At 43.2% G+C, this 21,436-nt stretch overlaps 1 protein-coding gene and 1 pseudogene across 1 annotated transcript in view; both read right to left on the bottom strand.

Annotated features, from left to right (window-relative positions):
* Nucleotides 1-13,970: 13,970 nt before the first annotated feature.
* LOC130356396 (glutathione S-transferase Mu 4-like) overlaps nt 13,971-21,436 on the bottom strand; it is a 30,718-nt gene continuing 23,252 nt past the window's right edge. Inside the window, exon 8 of the mRNA XM_056557897.1 lies at nt 13,971-15,289. Within this exon, the coding sequence (XP_056413872.1) occupies nt 15,200-15,289 (90 nt within the window). The 3' untranslated portion in view covers nt 13,971-15,199. The remainder of the gene's footprint in view (nt 15,290-21,436) is intronic.
* LOC130359930 (U2 spliceosomal RNA) lies at nt 16,382-16,472 on the bottom strand (annotated as a pseudogene).

The raw sequence follows: 21,436 nt of genomic DNA, 5'->3' as shown, positions 1-21,436 counted from the left end.
TCTTTTTGGTGTAGTGAGTTAGAAAAGTATCTCTATTGTTTTTTATTCTCTTAATACTGACAAATTGTCCATACGGAATACTTTTTTTTATATGGACTGGATGAGAGCTCTTAGAGTGCAACAGTGCATTTTTGGAGGCAGGTTTCCTAAAGGAGCATGTAGTTATGGTATTGTTTTTAATTGAAATGTTGACATCAAGGAAGTCCAGGGAGTTATGCCCGAAAAGTGAAGTAAATACCATGTTAACATCGTTAACAGTATTGAGGTGAGATACAAAAGCTGAAAAATTGTCTTCACTTCCATCCCAAATGATAAAAATATCATCAACAAAATGTAAAAAAGTTTAATGTGCCTAACAAAGGGAATGGAGGAAGTGAAAGATGAATTTTCACTCGAAAACTGACAAAAAATATTCGCATAGTTACAGGATACCAGAGTACCTATCGCAGTACCATTTTTCTGGGCATACCATTTACCATCGTACTGAAAAGTGTTATTTTTTAAGACAAAATACAGGGCTTCACGAATAAAAGAAATGTAAGATGAAGATTTGTCAGTAAATGAATGGCATTCATGGATAACCTGCACACCCACATCATGAGGGATGCGGGTGTACAGGCTATCCAAGACAATTGATGCTAGCTTGTAATGCTCACACCAGACAAAATCGTTGAGGGAGGCAATGAGATCACTAGTATCTCTTAAAAAAGAAGGTAATTGCCCCAGGCCCCAGTGCTGCAAGGCAGCAGTGCTAACCTCTGAGCCACCATGCTACCCTTAGCATACATTTAATGTCCATGGACAGAGATGTCAGCAGAGAGTACCAGAAAAATTAGGCATGTACACATGCCTGAAAAATTTGGTATTGTTGCAGCCGCTTCTGTAGCAGCAGCCAGAAAAATTGTAGCACCATAACAAGTGCAGCAGCAGAGGCCAGAAAAATTAGGCATGTACACCTGGCTGGAAAACTTGGTATTGTCGCAGCTGTAGCAGCGGCCATAAAAATTGCAGCACCATAACAAGTGCAGCAGCAGAGGCCAGAAAAATTAGGCATGTACATATAGATGAAAAATTGGGTATTGTCGCAGCCGCAGCAGCGGCCAGAAAAATTGCAGCACCATAACAAGTGCAGCAGCAGAGGCCCGAAAAATTAGGCATGTCCATCTGGCTGGAAAATTTGGTATTGGCGCAGCCGCTGCTAGTGTTGGTGGTGGCGGCAGGCGGGCAAGTGGTAGCATGAGAGCTGCCCGAAGCTAAGCTAGAGGAGGAGAAGGATGGTGCATCAAGGTTCCGAGCGGAAGCTGCAGTAGATTGGGTGTCTTGTGATAGCCAGTCAACTAAGTCCTCAGAACTTTGGGGGTTCAGAGTACGTGGCCTCTGAACACTGGCCATTCTAGGGCCAAAGGGAATCCCAGCACCACGATGGCCCTGCGGGGTAGCCTTCCTCTGCCTGTCATTTTTTTGGTTAAATTTGCACAAGTGTCACACCAAATGTGATTTGCACTAGGGTGACACAATTTGCCCTGCAGGCAAAAAAACTGGCAACTGTGACGTGAACTGACAGTGACGACTGGTTTTATTTAACAGCCAAAAAAGGTATTTCTTTTTTTTATTTGCACAACTGTCACACCTAATGTGATTTGCACTAGGGTGACACAATTTGCCTTGCAGGCAAAAAAACTGGCAACTGTGACGTGAACTGACAGTGACGACTGGTTTTATTTAACAGCCAAAAAAGGTATTTCTTTTTTTTATTTGCACAACTGTCATACCAAATGTGATTTGCACTAGTGTGACAATGAGCAAAAAAGCTTGCCAGCGGAGTTCCCCTTTTAAGCAGTGGTCCCCAACCAGGGTGCCTCCAACTGTTGCAAAACGCACGGACTGATATATTTCAGCCCTTTGAATACTGTAGTAGTTAGTTGCTTTAAAGAAAAAAAGCTTGCCAGCAGAGTTCCCCTTTTAAGCAGTGGTCCCCAACCAGGGTGCCTCCAGCTGTTGCAAAACACACGGACTGATATCTTTCAGCCCTTTGAATACTGTAGTAGTTAGTTGCTTGAAGGAACTTAAGTTTTATACTGGAGTACCCCTTTTAACCAGCGGTTCCCTCCCAATCTGGGTGCCTCCAGTTGTTGCAAGACACACGGACTGATATCTTTCAGCCCTAAAAAGGGCTTTTTTGGGTGCTGTCCTTAAAGCAGATGTTACACTAGTGCTTTAGGAATAAACTGGACCCTGAACATACCACCAAGCAGCAACCTAGCTATTGCTTTCCCTATACAGCAGGAGCAGCTTCTCTGACCCTCCACTTCCTAAGCCTGCAGCATGCTGAATGGGGGTAAAATGGCATCCGTGCAAGAGGTAGGAGGGTCTGGAAGGGAGGGACTGCTGCTGATTGGCTGTAATGTGTCTGCTGACTCTGACTCACAGGGTCAAAGTTTACTGCAATCTTAAAGTATAGGGGGCGGATCGAACTTCACATATGTTCGCCCGGTGATGCGAATGCGAACATGCTAAATTCGCCGGGAACTGTTCACCGGGGAACAATTCACAACATCTCTAGTTTTCAGTCGCTGAGATGATCCAATGGGACGTCCTAGGGGTCGGCTCAGCGACTTATGAATATATAGATAAGGTTTTCTTGGAAGTCGAGGGATGGGTTTCTCAGCAGTAGGTTGCTAATATTCCTTTCAGTTGGATCTCCAGTGAGTGTTTGACATGTAGCAGTGTCGTTTAGCTGCCTATGAATCTCATAATCATGATCTTCCTTCTTCCAGATTACTACAGACCCCCCCCTTATCCGCCTTTGTAATAAGGACATCTTCCCTACTTGCTAATGCTGTAAGTTCTTTCCTTTCTTTATTGGATAAATTCCGTATGGGTTTGGGATACTTCAAAGCCTTTACCTTGCGCATCACTGTTTTACTAAAAATGCCAATTGGACTGCCAGGGATAGTTGGGGGGGGGGGGGAGTTGGTTAAACATAGATTTATTACCCCTCGAAAAGATTCAGATCCCATAGCCATGGACGAGGCAAAGTCACCATCAGATAACTCAACTAGCATTCTAGTACAATCAATGTCATTTTGTGTGAACTCCGTAGGCACAGAAAACCTGAGGGACCTATATGACAAGGTGACTCCCCCTCTTTTGTCTGCTCAGTGTGTACATCTTTATTGCCCAAAACAAAAAAACTTCTTTAAATTCAATTTACGTATTGCCCTGGAAAAAATCTATCTCAAATTGCTCAAACTTAAAGGGCTCAGTGAACCCTTTCTCTAGAGCAGAGAAACAAGATTCGTCAGGGCAATATCAGTAAGATTAGTAATTGGTGAATTGTGCTCAAAACAGTCAGTATTCACGACCAATAAATCTGCATCTAGTTGTTCTAAGTTACAGTCTTTTCCTGACATTTCTCCAGGGTTGTCTCCTTTGGTTTTCTCATTCTGCCTCCACGGCGGAGTCTCTTCCTAAAGGGAAGTGACCGGAGGAGGAGAATTTGCTTTAGTTGTATTTGCATTGTCATTGGTTTCTGACTCAGTAGTGAAAAAGTCTGAACTCTTTTTTTGGATTGTGTTTTCTTCTGATATCTATTTTTTCCTCTTTCTCTGACCTAGATAATATTTATATTTGGACCAGGTAAATTCGGTATTGGTTTCAAAATCACGTTTGTCTCTCATATATTTGTCACGTTTGATCTCTTTCACAGTAGCTTGTAATTGTAACATTTGCTTCTCCAAGTTTTGCATAAAAGTAGCAACTTGGGTTTCTGATATTCGAGTTCTCAGCTCTTTTTGGCTTTACACAGATATGTAAATTACCTCTTTTAAAAAATCCCAATCCTTCCAGTACTTATCAGCTGCTTCCATAGGAAGTTCTTTTTTTTTTTTAAATTCGTTTTATTGAAAAGTAAATAACTTTAGACCACAGGCCCATTAAAGTGAAACTTTTCTACAGTACATAGAAAAGGGTCATGAGACCATACATCAAAATACAGAATGCAAGCGACAGGATACTCCAGGTTACATCACATGGTATACATCGAAGTCATAAAACACTACCCAACTGAGGTAGGTAAACTGAAAACAAAATAGAACAAGAAGGCGAACATTCGCCAAAATTAGCAATCGTATACCATCCCGCGAGGAGCAACAATACTATCACTAGTTAGTGGTACCATCAAATAACCCATAATAAATAACCCCGAAAGGCAACCCACGCATCCAAGGAAGAGAAAAAGAATCGACAAACGTACACAGAAAGAGAAACAAAGGTTAGTAGAGACAACAGACAGCAAGCATAGCATCAATGTATCTTACATTGTCCCAGAGGAGGTCACAGAGTACGAGCATTGAGTCAAGGGAGAGGAACACCAACCACCCCACACAGAATAAAATTTACCCGGGCACTTCCTATTTTTGTACACTATGTGTGAGAAAGGCAGTGTAGCATTTACCATAGCCTTCCATTGAGTCAGGGTAGGAGAGCCGGGGTCCCATCCATTTAAGAGCAATAGCCTTCCTGGCCAAGAACAAAGTTTCCCGCAAAAACGTACGTACGTGATGTGTCCATATCTCTTCATCTAAGATACCAAAAAGGCAGATCAAAGGATCAAGAGATAGGGAAGGTTGAGCCAGAGTAGCTAAAAAAGTGAGCACTGCATGCCAGAAAGCTGCGATATAGGGGCAGGCCCATATCAAATGCCAAAAGTCTGCCCTGGCAGCGCTACAGCGATGACAAGCATCGGAGTCTGAACGACCCATTCTATGGAGCCTTAAAGGAGTGATATAACTATAGTGTATAATGTTCAATTGGATCAATTTATTATTCGCTGCCGGGGCACAGGAAGTTCTTTTCTTTTTGAATTTCCTTTCTGCCTGACCACAAGTGCTTTCTGCTGACACGTCTATGTCAGGAACTGTCCAGAGCAAGAGAGGTTTGCTAAGGGGATTTTCTCCTACTCTGAACAGTTCCTAAAATTGACAGAGGTGTCAGCACAGAGCACTTGTGGTCAGGCAGAAAGGAACTTCAAAAAGAAAAGAACTTATTGATTATTATATACTGGAGTACTTCCTGTGTATTATAAGTACTGGAAGTATTGGGATTTTTTAATAGAAGTAATTTACAAATCTGCTTAATTCTCTGGCACAAGTTGATTTTAAAGAAAATGTATTCCAGAGAAGTAACCCCCCCCCCCCCCTTTAACCCCTTAAGGACTCAGGGTTTTTCCGTTTTTGCTTTTTCATTTTTCTCATCACCCTCTAAAAATCATAAAGCTTTCAATTTTGCACATAAAATTCCATATGATGGTTTATTTTTGTGCCACCAATTCTACTTTGCAGTGACATTAGTCATTTTACCCAAACATTAATTGCAAAATGGAAAAAAAATTCATTGTGCGACAAAATTGAAGAAAAAATTTCATTTTGTAATTTTTGGGGGCTTCCGTTTCTACACAGTGCATTTTTCGGTAAAAATTACACCATATCTATATTCTGTAGGTCCATACGGTTAAAATGATACCCTACTTATATAGGTTTGATTGTGCATTACTTCAGAAAAAAATCACAACTACATGCAGGAAAATTTATATGTTAAAAATTCAGGCTTGGACCTCCGCTTGCGTCCTAGCTGATCGGGACATCGCGTTTTATCGCGATGTCCTGATCAGCCCGACTGAGCTGCCGGGCAGCGTTTACTTTCACTTTCAGACACGGCAGCCAACTTTGATCGCTGCGTCTGAAGGGTTAACAGCGTGCGGCACAATGATCGATGCCGCCCGCTGTTAGCCCAGGGTCCCGGCTATGATTAGCAGCCGGGACCGACCCGGTGTGATGCGGGGTCACGGAGTTTTAAACACTGGAACCTTGAGAGGTTAAAGAAGCACTCCAGCTCTGCTTGTTTTTTGCCTATATCAGGCCCACTCACCACCACTAGTGCTACAGCACCAATTTGTTTTTTTCCTTTAACCCCTTAAGGTTCATTTTGGCTTTAAGGACTCAGAAAATTTTTATTTTTGCGTTTTAGTTTTTTCATCCTTTCCTTTTAAAATCCATCTCTTCGTTTTTCTACCTACAGATCCACATCAGCGATTGCTTTTGTTTGACCATTTGTACTTTGTAATGACACCTCTCATTTTAACATAAAATGTACCGCAAAATCAAAAAATTATTATTTGTGGGTGGAAATTTACAAGTAAACTGTACTTTAGCATTTTTCCGGGGGTTTAGTTTTAACACAGCGCACTTTATGTTTAAAATAATCCATTATCTTTATTCTGTAGGTCAATGCAATTTAAACAATACCCAATTTATAGAGTTTTTCTATTACTGTACTACTTGATAAAAAATTGCAAACTTTATGGAATCCATAAAATGGTTCTATTCAGACCCCTATATCTTTTTTATTTTTTCGTATTTTTTTGTGCACTGATCTGTAGTTTTTATCGGTATCATTTTTTGTTCTATTTGGACTGTTTGATCTTTTTTTTCTGATATATGATGCAATTATAAAAATCGGTAGTTTTGGTGTTTGGTATTTTTTTAATTTTATGCTGTTTATTGTGTGGGATCATAAACATTATATTATAGTAGTTTAGACATTTACGCTTGCGGCAATACCAAATATGTAACTTTTTTATTTTTGTAATATGGGAAAATAAGGGTTGAAATAAAAAAAAAAACATTTAATTTTTTATTAGGGGAGTTTTTTTTTTTTTATATAATTTTAAAGACTTTGGGGGAGATTTATCAAAACCTGTCCAGAGGAAAAGTTGCTGAGTTGCCAATAGCAACCAATCAGATTGGTCAATTTATTTTTGAGTTGCTGAGTTGCCAATAGCAACCAATCAGATTGGTCAATTTATTTTTGAAAAGCCCTCTGAAAAATGAAAGAAGCTATCTGATTGGTTACTATGCGCAACTCAGCAACTTTTCCTCTGGACAGGTTTTGATAAATCTCCCCCTTTATTTTTTATTTTACACTTTTTAAGCCCCTATAGGGGACTTTTAGATGCTGTCATTATATTGCATTCACTGTGTAATGCTATGCCTATGGCATACCATTACACAGTGAGATTGGCGATCCACTGATATAGCCTGGCCAAGCGGTGGCCTGGCTACATCGGTGAATTAGCGGCAGGAGGCAGATAAGGGGACCCTTCTCCACCATTTTAGCTTACCGAACCCCAGCAACCACGTTGCGGGGGTTCTGTAAGCTCCTCTAAGCTACCACAGATGTTTATTTTCACTTTAGATGCCGTGATCAATGACGAAAGGGTTAAATTATTACTGATTTTAGCCAACACTCACTGCTCTAAAACGAGCCCAGCTCTCTTTACAGCGATCTTCACTGCTGCCTCTGATGCCGACGCTGCCTCCTCCACTTGCCTGCCGCCGGTCCCAGGTATGTGCTGTGGTCCTTCCCCCCAGCAGCTCTCGGGGTACTCTTCTCCCGCTCTGCCCTGACTTCTAGTGGCGGGCAGAGCGGGGGATCTGAACTTTCACAGCAACCCCCCCCCCCCGTCAGCTGAGACACTGTGATTAGTCCAATCACAGTGATTGCTGACCAGGACCATTCACAGACTTCTACCCGTTAAGCCGTGCAATGCCACACATCGCAGGGTTAACTGAATGACTTAGAGAAACATCATGATGCGCGAACTACCAGCATAACCTGACATTTATATAAGTCAATCTGTGGGAAGGGGTTAAGATTAAGACACACATAGCCCCTCTAACAGGTTTCACTCCGTAGAGCTTCTTCAGAGGTCTGGACTAGTGACTGCATATCAACAGACTGTCACGTCTTTTATAGCCTCTGTATATGACATGATGAAAGGCAAGGAAACCTTATTGCCAATCCAATCTTAAGATTGATGCATCTTCTACATTCCTGGTTAGGTTGATGTTTTGAGATACAATAGGTCTTACAGAAATGGGAATAACCTTCTTATGCATTTTTGGTAGTGCATAGAAAAGGTGGAATTAAACAAGATATAAAAATTTTTCTCTGTAATCAAATTTTTTGGATTTGGCTAAGTGAAATATCTTTAACCACTTAAGGACCACTGGTTTCTGCACTTTATTATTTTTCCCCTCACCTTCTAAAACCATAACTCTTTCAATTTTGCACCTACAGACCCATATGAGGGCCTCTTTTTTTCGCCACCAATTGTACTTGGAAAAAATTCAATTTTGAAACTTTTTGGGGGCTTCCAATTCTATGCAGTGCACTTTTTGGTAAAAATGAAACCATATCTTTATTATTTAGATCCTTATGGTTACAAGGATACCTAATTTATATAGGTTTTATTTTATTTTACTACTAATAAAAATTATAACTACAAGCACCAAAATTAGTTTGTCTAAAATTGTCATCTTCTGATTGACCCCTACAACTTATTTATTTGCCTGCATACAGGGCATCGTGATCTGAAGTTTTTATCGGTACCATATTTATTTTGATGGGACTTTTTGATTGCTTTTTATACTTTTTTTATGGTATACAAAGTGACCAAAAATACGCAATTTTGGACTTGGGAATTTTTATACAAGCATGCCATTGACCATGCGGTTTAATTAACATTATATTTTTATAGTTCAGACATTTACGCACGCATTTACGATGATACCACATATGTTTATACTTATATTATATACTTATATTTTAGTTTTTCATTTTTTTTTAAACACATTTATAGCCCCCATAGGATACTATAACAGGCAATCTTCTGATTGCATATACTGATCAATGCTATGCCATAGCATAGATCCGTGTTATCAACACTCCATTGCTCCAGCCTGGATCACAGGCATGGAGCAATCAATCGCTGATTGGACGCCGAGGAGGAAGGTAATGACCCTCCGCATGTGTCCTCAGCTGATCAGGACACCGCGATTTTACCTCAATGATCCCCATCAGCCCGGCTGAGCTGCCGGGAAGCATTTTTTTACATTTTAGACGCGAAGATCAACTTTGATCACAGCGTCTAAAGAGTTAATGCCGGACATCGGCCTGAACGGTAATGTCCGGCATTAGCCACGGGTCCTGGCTGCTGATAGCAGCCAGGAACGTGCAGGTATGATGCGAGCTTAGCTCCTGCCATGCCACAGCGTCGTTTATAGGCGGCATTCTGCAGAAAAGGGTTAAGTTCAACCAAGTATTTTTGGTTGAACTTCATAGGTAAGTGAGTATGGTAGTCTTATACCTGTAGCGCTATTTTTACATCATAGGTATCCGAGTCATTTAGCATCCTTTTGGCCATGGCAACATTGTCGTCTGTATCCATGACAACTATGTTGCAACCCTTGTCAGATGGCATAAGGTGATTTTAGTACTTACCTGCCAGAACTGGGTATTTCCTGTTGGATTTTGTTCGCTAAACTACACATCCCACAGTTCCATGCCTGAAAGTTTGAGATCACTTTCCTCCCTCCCACACATCAGCTACCACACCTATTGAAACACAGAGTTTTCTAAAAGGGGGCCTACAGCTTTTGCTAAATTGAAGCAGGACAGGCTCCCTCTGATCCCCTGACTTGTGATGTCAGTACTCCACACACTGCAACCTGGGAAATCACGAGACATGGGTAATTTTGTATGCTGTTAAAAATAAATATTGGGGCGATAATCACAGAAGAACTGCGAGACCACCGTCACACACAGGTACAGACACTATATTATGAACTACACTAACTGTACAGCCCCTGTAGCATAGCCAAATAAAAAAAGATCCTGGTATACCCCTTTAATTTCAATCTCCTAGTGAGTGATTCAAGGGAGATGTATGAAACATTATTTTAGACAAATTAATAATATGAAGTGAATCACTTTATACCCTGATCGGATTGTACCGAGGTCCCTGATAGGATTGGACCGAGGTTGTTTACAGTTGTCTCCTCACTCCTAAGGCTAAGTTTCCACTTGGTTTTTTTTCTGGCAGTTTTTGGAAAACTGCCACTGCAGTTTTTGAGCCAGTCAGAAGTGGATCCATAAGTGAGGAGAAGTGTAAGTCCTTCCTTTATATGTCCTATTCGTCTTGAATACACTTCTGCCTTTGGCTCAAAAACTGCAGTGGCAGTTTTCCAAAAACTGCCAGAAAAAAAACCAAGTGAAAACTTAGCCTAAATAAGTTATCAGGACAGATCCACTCAATGCCATTGTATAACTTGATGTTATTACTGGAGGGCAATGGTATATTGAGCCCACTCTGACTCCTCCTCTGCTTTGCCAGGCATACCAACTACCCCTCCATCACAAGGGTAGTCGGTATGCCTGGCAAAGCAGAGGATAAGGAGACCAAGGATGCACTTAGCAATCAGAGAATTCAGGCTGGAAACCAAAGAGTGGCAAGTTTTTTTTATCCCCGTTTCGGTTCCGTTCTTGCAGGCTGTAAACGGATTAAAATGGTTTTTACAAAATCCCATACATGTCAATGGTTTTTTTTTACAATCCGTTGACATCTGTTTGTACCCGTCTATGGAAAAAGGATGAACCTTTAATGTCATCTGTTTGCATCCATTTTTTCAATCTGTTTTTTGATCCGTTTTTTCTTCTGAGCTTGCTCAGAACAAAAAAAAAAATTGGTTTATTAACTGAACAATAATGGATACAAACAGATAACATCCGTTTGCATCTGTTATTGTCCACTTTTTAAAGTCCGTTTTTATTTTTGACAGGAGATGGACAGGACGGGTCTAAATGGCCATGTGAATGCAGCCTAACATTCATTTTTAGCTCAGCCCCATTGAAGTGAATGGAGCCAATTTGTAATACCACACATAACCTGCAGACAGGTGTGGAAGCTGTTTTTGGAAGAAATTAGCCCTGTGTTGCTACTGCCCTTAAATAATTCCTAGGGTCTCCTTTCTGTTTTTAGACCCAAATTTTTGGGTACTGGTATCACCTCCAACTGATCTGTCTGTTTCAGATGCCTCAGTCTTTGAATACCTCAGATTGATATGAACCCCTAGTTGGATGATAAATATTATTTTTTAAATTAAATATCCACCCAGTATCAAAATCTGAAGAACCTTTTACATATCTCTTAAAATCTCTAATCTCTATAAGTCTCCAAATTCCTCTGTAAATTCTGTTCTAAATGAGAAAAATCCAGTAAGGATTCAAAAGGTTTGTATTTAATTAATCTCTTTTTCAAGTTGTTCAATGTGTTTATTGTAAAACTATTTTTTTTTCAGTAGATAAGACGTCATCCGTATGGAATTTTCTTTTAATATTTCTTCCCAACCCCTGAGAAAGTTAACATCTTCAGTGTGGGAGTTGGGTGTAGTGTTTATCCATAGCCTTCTATAAACAATTCTTTTCTGAATGTATGGCTCTAAACTAGCAATTTCCCAGGCTCGTAGGCACAAAAAACCTTTCTTCATAAGTACCCAAAGAAGTACAGTATTTGTATATTATTTAAAACAACACAAATTAATGGAAAAAGGTGTGAATTTAAAAACATAGTTAATCACTAAACTCCAGTGCTGCAGCCCGGGGTATAACACTCCTAAAATTTACCTTTTACTAGTATCCAATATAAAACGATGAACCCAGAAAATGGTTAAAATGGATGCCAGGTGGGCAATATTGTGTATATATAACACTGGAGATATTCACTCCAATTAATAGGTATCGGTACTGCAGTTACCAGATGCCCATCTGAGATCGCTTAAAATCACACTATACTGCCACCCTTTACATGTCTTGCTGTTACAATGGCGTTCTCAACAGGCAAATAGTGGCAATGACAGTGTAACAATGGCAGAGGGGCTATTTATAATCACCCTGATGACATCATCACAAGGTGACCTTGATCCTGTTCCAATCCTATAGTCCCTATCAAGTTGTACCAATCAGATTGCGATTCCTGGGTCCTTGTCCCAATTCATCCAATGGTATTATGTTTATATACTTACGTCAGTGCCGATTGTCCATGGTGTGAGCTGATGTAATCAATCTGCGCTTGTTTCAGCACCTCTCTCATTATACTGCGCTGTGCATGTCAAATAAAGCGCACAGAGAACTTAACTTCTCCTGTATCTCATGTTGTAGTCTGCGCATGCGTCCGCACTTTGTGCTGGAATCAGTGACAGGACTGTAATGCGCATGAGCTGGGACTTAGATAGATAAATAACAAGTGACACAACAGAAATATGCTATCAGCTCATTACTTGTATGAGCCTCTGTGACCTATATTTAATAGGTAAGTATTTCCAAGTTTGGACTTGTAATATGTACATCTTAAAGGGAACTAAGCCCTACTGTTTACACAGTGGATTGAATTAATAAAGGTATATGTTATATTCTAAACCCATAAATGATGTTTCCTGTGTTATCATTTATATATATTTCATCATTCACCGGGATGAACCACTCTCTAATAAACTCATAGACAATACATATGACTCCACTCCACTCATACAAGTAATGAGCTGATAGATAGACTAATAACAAGTGACACAACAGGAATATTCTAAGTCCCAGCTCATGTGCAATACAGTCCTTTCACTGATTCCAACATAAAGTGCGGACGCATCCGCAGACTACAAGATGAGATACGGGAGAAGTTTAGCTCTCCATGCACTTTATTAGACATGCGCAGCACAGTATAATGAAAGAGGCTACGGAACGGGCACAGATTGATTACATCAGCTCACAACATGGACAATCGGCATTGACGTAAGTATATAAACATAATATCATTGGATGAATAGGGACCAGGAACTAGGAAGCAGTTAGAGATATCGCAATGTCAGGCTGCTGCTTCCAAAGCCGGCAGGATATTGTCATGTATAAAAAGAGGCATGGACTCAAGGGACAGGGACATAATACTCCCCCTTTATAAAGCATTGGTACGGCCTCACCTGGAATACGCTGTTCAGTTTTGGTCGCCTGTTCATAAAAGGGACACTGCGGAGTTGGAAAGGGTGCAGAGATGCGCGACTAAACTAATATGGGGCATGGAACATCTTAGCTATGAGGAGCGATTAAAGGAGTTACAATTGTTTAGTCTTGAGAAGAGACATTTAAGGTGGGATATGATAAACGTATATAAGTATATAAATGGCCCATACAAAATTTAGCTGAATGTACAAACAGCGCTGTGCCCCCACATATGTATTTGGCTGAATGTACAAACAGCGCTGTGCCCCCACATATGTATTTATATGTGCTGTACCCCATATATTAAGTTATATGTGCTATGCCCTCAAATGAAGTAGTTCTACACTCCAGCATTCGCTCCCGCCCTGTCCTTGCTGGTCTCTGGTAGCCAGGCCTGGCACCTACATAAGTATGAAGGAAATGATAACATATTCACGCAGCTTATGTCCTGCCAGGAGCAGCAAGTGGTGACTGCTGGACATGGATACTTCATCTGTAAGTGCATCCTAAAGATTGCTTACAATTAATGTAGGCAAAGAACTGGTGCCCAGAACTGATTTATAACAACTGTCTGACAAATTGGGAAGAGAACCAGCTATATCTCACCCCTGCCTGGAATGCTAGAGTGGGTGCTTTTGCATAATATGGGCATTCAGGGAGGCCATGGGTCCCCCAAGGAGCATGCGCATGCATCATATAATGTACTCAAGTACACATTACACATACATACATCACATATATACTGTATCCACATGCATCATATACACAACACATTTTACTCAAATGCACAGAGGGGAAGCAAAGGGGAAATATCACATGATCTGTGGTGTTTCGTACTCTGCTCAGCTGAGCAGACGAATCATCACTGACAGCAGCCCCTGACTCAACAGCAAGCCAGAGCCATCAGGCAAAAAAAACTGGACACTTATATTTAATAAGTAAGGGAAAGGGCAGGCCAGCAACTTACTAATTAAAAGTTTTTGGATATCCCAGATAACCTCTTTAACCTAAGCAGTGGAAAATTGTTATACAAAAAGCATATAGGCTGAACTTTAGATCACAAAATATTTTACAAAAAAAAATACATTTTTAGAATGGCTTTATTAGGAACATTGCTCAATTTCTCTTCTCTAGCCTGCAAGTTCTCACATACAGTGGATGATGAAAGTTTCTGACTTCAAATCATCAGAAGAGTTGCCATAAACTTGGTCTCTAACACTTCTCTACTGTAAATTGGATAAGCCAATTTATGACCAGTCATGAGCACATAGTCATTTGTGTAAAGGACAAACTTTATACATTTTGGAGGAGATTTATCAATACCCAAGTAAAGAAAAAGTTGACCAGTTGCCCATAGCAACCAATCAGATTGCTTCTTTCATTTTTCATAAGCCTTTTAAAAAATGAAAGAAGCAAGCTGATTGATAGGCAACTGGTCAACTTTTACTCTACATTGGTTTTGATAAATCTCCCCTATTGTCTGTATGCCCTGGCTAATGATAGGAGAGTTGGTAGTCATGGTAGTCATGGAATGGGTCAGTTCTCTTGGGCAATATGATTGACTCTATCATGGACTGGGAAGTGGTGGGTAACTCCGGGGGTGTGTGTGTGTGTTCTGTATGTGTTTATGTCTACTGTTTTGGTGTTGGCTGGGCACGGATCTCCTTGATTGTCTATTTCAGTGGTGCCATGTAGAGATGAGGGAACTTACAGTAAATTCGATTCGTCAGGTTCTCCCGTGGGCTGGAAAAGGTGGATACAGTCCTAGGAGAATCTTTCCTAGGACTTTATCCACCTTTTCCAGCCCACCGGAGCACCTGAAAGCTGAACTCATTTATGCAGGTTAAGTCATCAACTGCCGAGCCGAGAAGTTCGCGAGGAATCAAATTTACTGTAAGTTCGCTCATCTCTAGTGCCATGTTACTCTGATTTTGCATATGTTATTGGTGGAGTTATAAATAAAATAAAAACCTGTCTAAATTCCTCATCTGAGCTGCCACTTTCCCTGGTCCAACTAGCTTTTAAAACAAGATATGAGCTGGAATCTCCCACTTTGTCTCCTTGGTAACCATATCAGTTAAAACCCAGTACTATTACATTCCTACAGCACTGGGTGTACCGCTGTCACAGTTACCAAGGAGACCAAGTGGAAGGCTCCAGCTCATATAAAGGTTTTAAAAGTTGGTGGGACCAGGGGAAACAGCAGCTCAGATGAGGAATTTACAAACAGAATTTTTAAAGTTTGTCCTTTACACAAATAACCATCGTTCACATGGCTGCACATCTGTCAATGAAAAACTATTGTGCAGGATCATTTGTTAGACCAAAATGCTTCTCTGCCGTTAACAGGAATTCTCTTACAACGGGGTGTTTTCAAGTATGCAGCAATAGCAGGGAGAGCCTGAAAAAAAAAAAAAAAAAAAAAAAAAAAGTCAAAATTTATATAAAAAAAAAAAAATTCCTAAAATTAATAAACTGTACGGCAACAAAAAAAAACAAACATAAAAAATAACCCAATGCTTGCTCCTAATTCCGGCTAGACGTGTCCCCAATTAAGTATCTGTACACTCAGCACAGAGTGCTGTGGCCAATAATCAATCATAATATTTATATAGCGCCACCATATTCCTTGGCACATACTGTATACATTCTATCAAACATTACAGACATATGCGCTTGTTTTTTTTTATTTTTTTTAAGAGCAGAGGAACGTGCTCTCGAATCACCCAAAGTACAAGAAAAAGTGCAAACGTGTTACACTAAAAAAAAAAAAAAAGTGCACAGAGGATGCGGCATATCGCAAGCCCTTCTCCAAAGGGAGAGGCGCCCCCCAACAAACCTTACCCTTCGCCTCCGGACCAAAAGGCACCTGCGAGGTTCCAGGTTCGATGTCCCTTTTCGCCGAAGCTACTAAGGGACCACAAATGCTCCCGGCATCCCCCTTGGGTTAGCCAAGTTATCTGCCCCCAGAGCCGATAACAGTAGGCACCCTGCCAAAGCAGGAGTACCCGGGGTGTTTGCAGGGAGGTGCGGAACCTAATGGCCACACACACCTCCCCTAGACAACCAGGAGGGACACCCAGAACGGCTACCGCATCCTGACAAATCCAGTGGACACACAACACGCAAAAAGTGACACAGTGAGACAAATAAATAAATAAATAAGTGCAGATATACTGCCCGGACATCCAGCTGGATCTATAAAAATTTCTCTGATCCTAGCCAGAAGGCCCGGAATCAAGAGGCGAGTGCAAAAAGGTGCGAGTGCAAAAAGAGCTTATGGTGCCCGTGCTTCCACTCAGTGAGCCAGTACACCCAGCGAGTTTCGGCACCTCGGGATCACCACTCCCCGAGGCACAAAAGTACCTCGGCTCTAGACCCTCTAAGCCTCATGGTGAGACCTGGAGGAAACAGGTCACATCGGGGCAGCCGTCAGGCTGATTCCTCAGAACCAGCCCCGACACCTGCTCCCTACCATGCAGCACCCATCCCCACCAGCTCAACACTGGCGTCGCCTGCCACCAGCATGAAACTGATTAGAACAGATACTACACTTGATCTTTGCCAAAAGGCCGAGAAGCGGCATATTACAGACATATGCACTACTCATAAGATCGCTCATTTCCCAGGAGACAACAGCAGCTCTGCAGACATCAATCACGGGGCTGGCTTGAATGTATGTACTCAATAGATCATGGCGTTCTTATTGCAGAGAGGTTAAAGAGTACCTATCATCATCCTAACTCTCCAATTCCCCATCCCCATCTGTCCCAACTCTAAATCTATCCCTGTCCGTTTTTTCATTCAAAACCCCCTATAAAATACCTTTTTATTGAGGTCTTCTCTCGTCATAGCTCAGTAGGCTGCCCTGTGCCAGGGGAGGAAGTGGGCATGTCACAGCAGGCGCAACGTCACCAGATGCCTGCCGGGGCTCAGAAGGCAGACACGATCCTTCCAGTAAGAAGAACAGCACTCCACTGACTCAGGGCCAGCATGGGCAGGCTCTCCTTGTCAGGGGGCAGAGCCTGAGGATGCGGCTGGCCGAGTCAGGAGCACACCCTGCTGATGAACGAGCACAGCACTTGTTCCCGCATTGACAGGCGGGGAGCAGCGCTGAGCTGGCCTGTGTCTTGCCTGCAGTCTGATTTTGGGCTCATGCCAGTATGAGTCCGAAATCCGTACATAGGCTTGCTGGCAAGACCCCTAGTGGTCACTTTTTGAATGGTAAATTAATAAATAAGGATGCAAAATGAATACAAACCAATTAGAAAGATATTCATTAAGGCTTGATCTACACTATAGTAAAAGTTTTTTTGATATGTACCCTTTAATAAAGCATAATGTCCATACTAATGTTCAGATATGTCAGCTTTCATACGTTTATTTAAACAATCTTCACTGTATTTTAATATATGCACATATTCAGACATGTAAATGCCATTTATTCACTGTGCAAGATGTAAAAAACAGCATACCTCGGTCAGGTGGAGAGACACGAGTACAAACCTACCGCGCTACGTTTCAGGGGCACGCCCTCTTAGTAATCGCGCATGACTAAGGGTGCGTGCCCCTGAAACGTAGCGCGGCAGGTTTGTACTCTTGTCTCTCTTCACCTGACCGAGGTATGCCGTTTTTTTTGTTTACATCTTGCACAGTGAATAAAATGCCATTTACATGTCTGAATACATGCATATATGAAAATACCGTGAAGATTGTTTAAATAAAAACATATGAAAGATAATATATCTGATCATTATGGACATTATGCTTTATTAACCTGTCTGCAGTAAAAACGCCAAGATCTATTTGAGTCCATAGGTCTAAGGCATTTGCCCAGAACAGTATATATATTGTAAAAGTGCAATAATGATAACTATGTTGTGTAACAGGCAGAGATAGATTGCCTTCAGCTCCAATACATTGACTGGGGGGGGGGGGGGGCTGGCATCCGTCGGAATGACCTGCCAGTGGAGGGGCAGAAAGGACTGCCCCTGAAGTAGGGGGGAGCGAAGCCACTTGTCGAGAGACAAGGGAGACCTGTCCCACCGGGAAAGAAATCGCCAGTTGAAGGGGCCAGAAATGAAAATGAGCGAACAGAACGCCCTCCATGGCAGCCACCATCCGACCCAGGACTTCCATGCAAAAGCGAATGGAAACCTGGGCGGGGTACCGAAGTGTTTGAACCCCCGACAAGAGAGAGTCAGCCATGTCTAACGGGAGTCCCAAAAATATCAGGGACTGGGTAGGAGAGAGGTTGGACGACTTCTGATTGACCATCCAGCCAAAGCGAGAAAAGGCCTGAAGGGTGAGGGAGAGACTCTAGATTCTGGGCTCTGGTCGGTGCCTTGATCAGGAGTACGTCCAAATAAGGAATCACCGAGACACCTCTGGTCCGTAGGAGGCCGATCCCTGGCGCCAGGACCTTGGTGAAGGCCCTTGGAGCAGTGGCCAGGCCGAGGGGGAGAGCCACAAACTGAAAATGGCCTTCCGGAACAGCAAGGCGGAGGTACCGCTGGTGTCCTGGGAAAATCAGAACATGAGGTAGGCATCCTTGATGTCCACTGGAGAAAGAAACTTTCCTTAATCCACGGTCGCCACGACCGATCGGAGAGACTCCATGCAGAAATAGCGAAGGAGAAATGCTGGTTGAGGCGCTTCAACCTCTTTGTGGTACTCAAGTAAGGGGGTTCTGTACGCACAATCTTGGATCTGGAGTAAAAACCTCGAAAACGCTCCCTTGGAGGAACCGGGACAATTACTCCCTGGATGAGAAGGGACTGTAGTGCGCCTCAAAAAGCCTTCGCTAGAGAGAGGGACCGAGGGGCCCGGGACAGAAAAAAGCGATCCCTTGGAAGGCAGGCAAACTCGATCCGGTAACCATTGGATACCATGTCCCTGATCCAGGAGTCCTGAACATGTGTGGCCCAGACATCCCGGAAGAGTAACAGACGACCTCCCACCCGAGAAAAGTAGGTTTGCGGGTGCCCGCTTTGGCCGCAAAATGGCCGAAACGGTTGTACAATTTCCAGGAGGGACGGGTTTGGAAGGAGGAAGCCTTCTTGTCCCGCAAAGGCGCCTGCCTGGCCCCCTTATTAGCACCAAAGGACCAAAAGGAGGTCGACTTGCAACGGGAAGCAGTACTGCGAGCCTCATTCTGTGGTAGTAAGGAACTTTATCCCCTGGTCGCCTCTGAGATAATTTCATCTAGGCGCTTACCAAAGAGCAGAGAACCAGTAACGGGAAGTTCTTCAGGAGAGTGGGAACGAGTGGAGGTAGCCTTGGAAGAAGGCACCTCTGACCTGGTACGCTGATCTGGAGATCCAGAATGGTGACCAGAGGAGCGTCCTCTGGAAGAGACGCGCACGGGAAGCTGGAGCAGAGGGGAGACACCTGTGAGGGGAGCGCCTGCATCTGCTAGAAGACTCTGGGGATGAGTCCAAGGAAACACCCTCAATGACGCTTGTGAGAGCGTTTAGCATAGCATACCCCATATGTGGCCCTAAACTGTTGCCTTGAAATACGACAGGGCTCCAAAGTGAGAGCGCCATGCGCATTTGAGGCCTAAATTAGGGACTTGCATAGAGGTGGACATAGGGGTATTTTACGCCAGTGATTCGCAAACAGGGTGCCTCCAGCTGTTGTAAAACTCCCAGCATGCCTGGACAGTCAGTGGCTATCTGGCAATACTGGGAGTAGTTGTTTCCCAACAGCTGGAGGCTCCGTTTTGGAAACAGCGGCGTACCAGACGTTTTAAATTTTTATTGGGGAGGGGGGCTGTGTAGGGGTATGTGTATTTGTAGTGTTTTTTACATTTTATTTTTTGTTAGTGTAGTGTTTTTAGGGTACAGTCGCACGGGCGGGGGTTCACAGTAGTTTCTCGCTGGCAGTTTGAGCTGCCGCAGCTCAAACTTGCAGCCGGATACTTACTGTAAACCTCCGCCCATGTAAGTGCACCCTGTACGTTCACATTGGGGGGGGGGTAGAGAAACATCCAGCTGTTGCAAAACTACAACTCCCAGCATGTACGGTCTATCAGTGGTAACAAACTCAATGTTTTGCAACCAGTGTGCCTTCAGCTGTTGCCAAAGCTACAACCCCCAGCATGTACGGACAGCGGAAGGGCATGCTGGGTCTTGTAGTTATGCAACCGCAGGAGGCATACTACTTTGGCTGGGGATTGTAGTTATGCAACAGCTGGAGACACACTGGTTTGCTACTTAACTCAGTGTGCCTTCAGCTGTTGCAAAACTACAACTCTCAGCAGTCACCGACAGCAAACGGGCATGCTGGGAGTTGTAGTTATGCAACCAGCAGATGCACCACTACAACTCCCAGCATGCATTTTAGCTGATTGTGCAAGCTGGGAGTTGTAGTTAAACAGCTGAAGGTACACTTTTCCATAGAAAAAGTGTGCCTCCAGCTGTTGCAAAACTATAAGTTCCAGCATGCCCATAAGGGAATGCTGGGAGTTGTGGTGGTCTGCCTCCTGCTGTTGCATAACTACAGCTCCCAGCATGCCCTTTTTGCAAGCTGGGAGCTGTTGCTAAGCAACAGCAGGAGGCTGTCACTCACCTCCAACTGCAGATCCACGCCGCCGCCGCGCAGGTCAGTCCCTCGCCGCCGCCGTTGCTCCTGGGGCCCCGATCCCAACAGGGACGCCGGGGATCGGGGTCCCCAGCACCCGGGGGTCTTCTTCCCGCTCACGTCCTCCGGAAGAGGGGCGGAGCGGGTTGCGGGAGCGACACCCGCAGCAGGCGCCCCGATTGGTCGGCCGGGAAACCGACCGACGAATCAGGGCGATCGTGAGGGGGCACCAGTGCCACCTCACCCCTGCTAGCTATGGCTGTTCGGGGCCATCTGACGGCCCAGATCAGCCAGTAATTCCGGGTCACTGGAGTCCCGATTGACACGGAATCCACCGCAGATCGCTGGACTGAATTGTCCAGCGATCTGCGGCAATCGCCAACATGGGGGGACATAATGACATGGGGGGACATAATGACCCCCCTGGGCGATATGCAGGGATGCCTGCTGAACGATTTCAGCAGGCATCCGGCACCGGATCCGGCCGGAAATGCGCAGGGCGTATCCATACGCCCTGTGTCCTTAAGGACTTGGAAACGGGGGCGTATGGATACGCCCTGTGTCCTTAAGGGGTTAAAATTGTCATTTCTGACCCCTATAGGTTTATTTTTTCGCATATGGAGCGGTATGAGGGCTCATTTTTTGCGCCGTGATGTGAAGTTTTTAACGGTACCACTTTTTGCATTGATAGGACTTATTGATCGCTTTTTATTCATTTTTTCATGATATAAAAAGTGACCAAAAATGCACTATTTTGGACTTTTGAATTTTTTTGCGCACACACCATTGACCGTGCGGTTTAATTAACGATATATTTTAGTAATTCGGACATTTCTGCACGCGGCGATATATGTTTATTTTTATTTACACAGGTTTTTTTTATATGGGAAAAGGGGGGTGATTCAAACTTTTAATAGGGAAGGGGTTAAATGATCTTTATTCACTTTTTTTTGCAGTGTTATAG

This window comes from Hyla sarda, chromosome 2 (assembly GCF_029499605.1).
Source record: "Hyla sarda isolate aHylSar1 chromosome 2, aHylSar1.hap1, whole genome shotgun sequence".
Lineage (NCBI taxonomy): Eukaryota > Metazoa > Chordata > Amphibia > Anura > Hylidae > Hyla > Hyla sarda.
The sequence above is the reverse complement of the archived record's forward strand: the minus strand, read 5'-3'. Positions and strand labels throughout refer to the sequence as shown.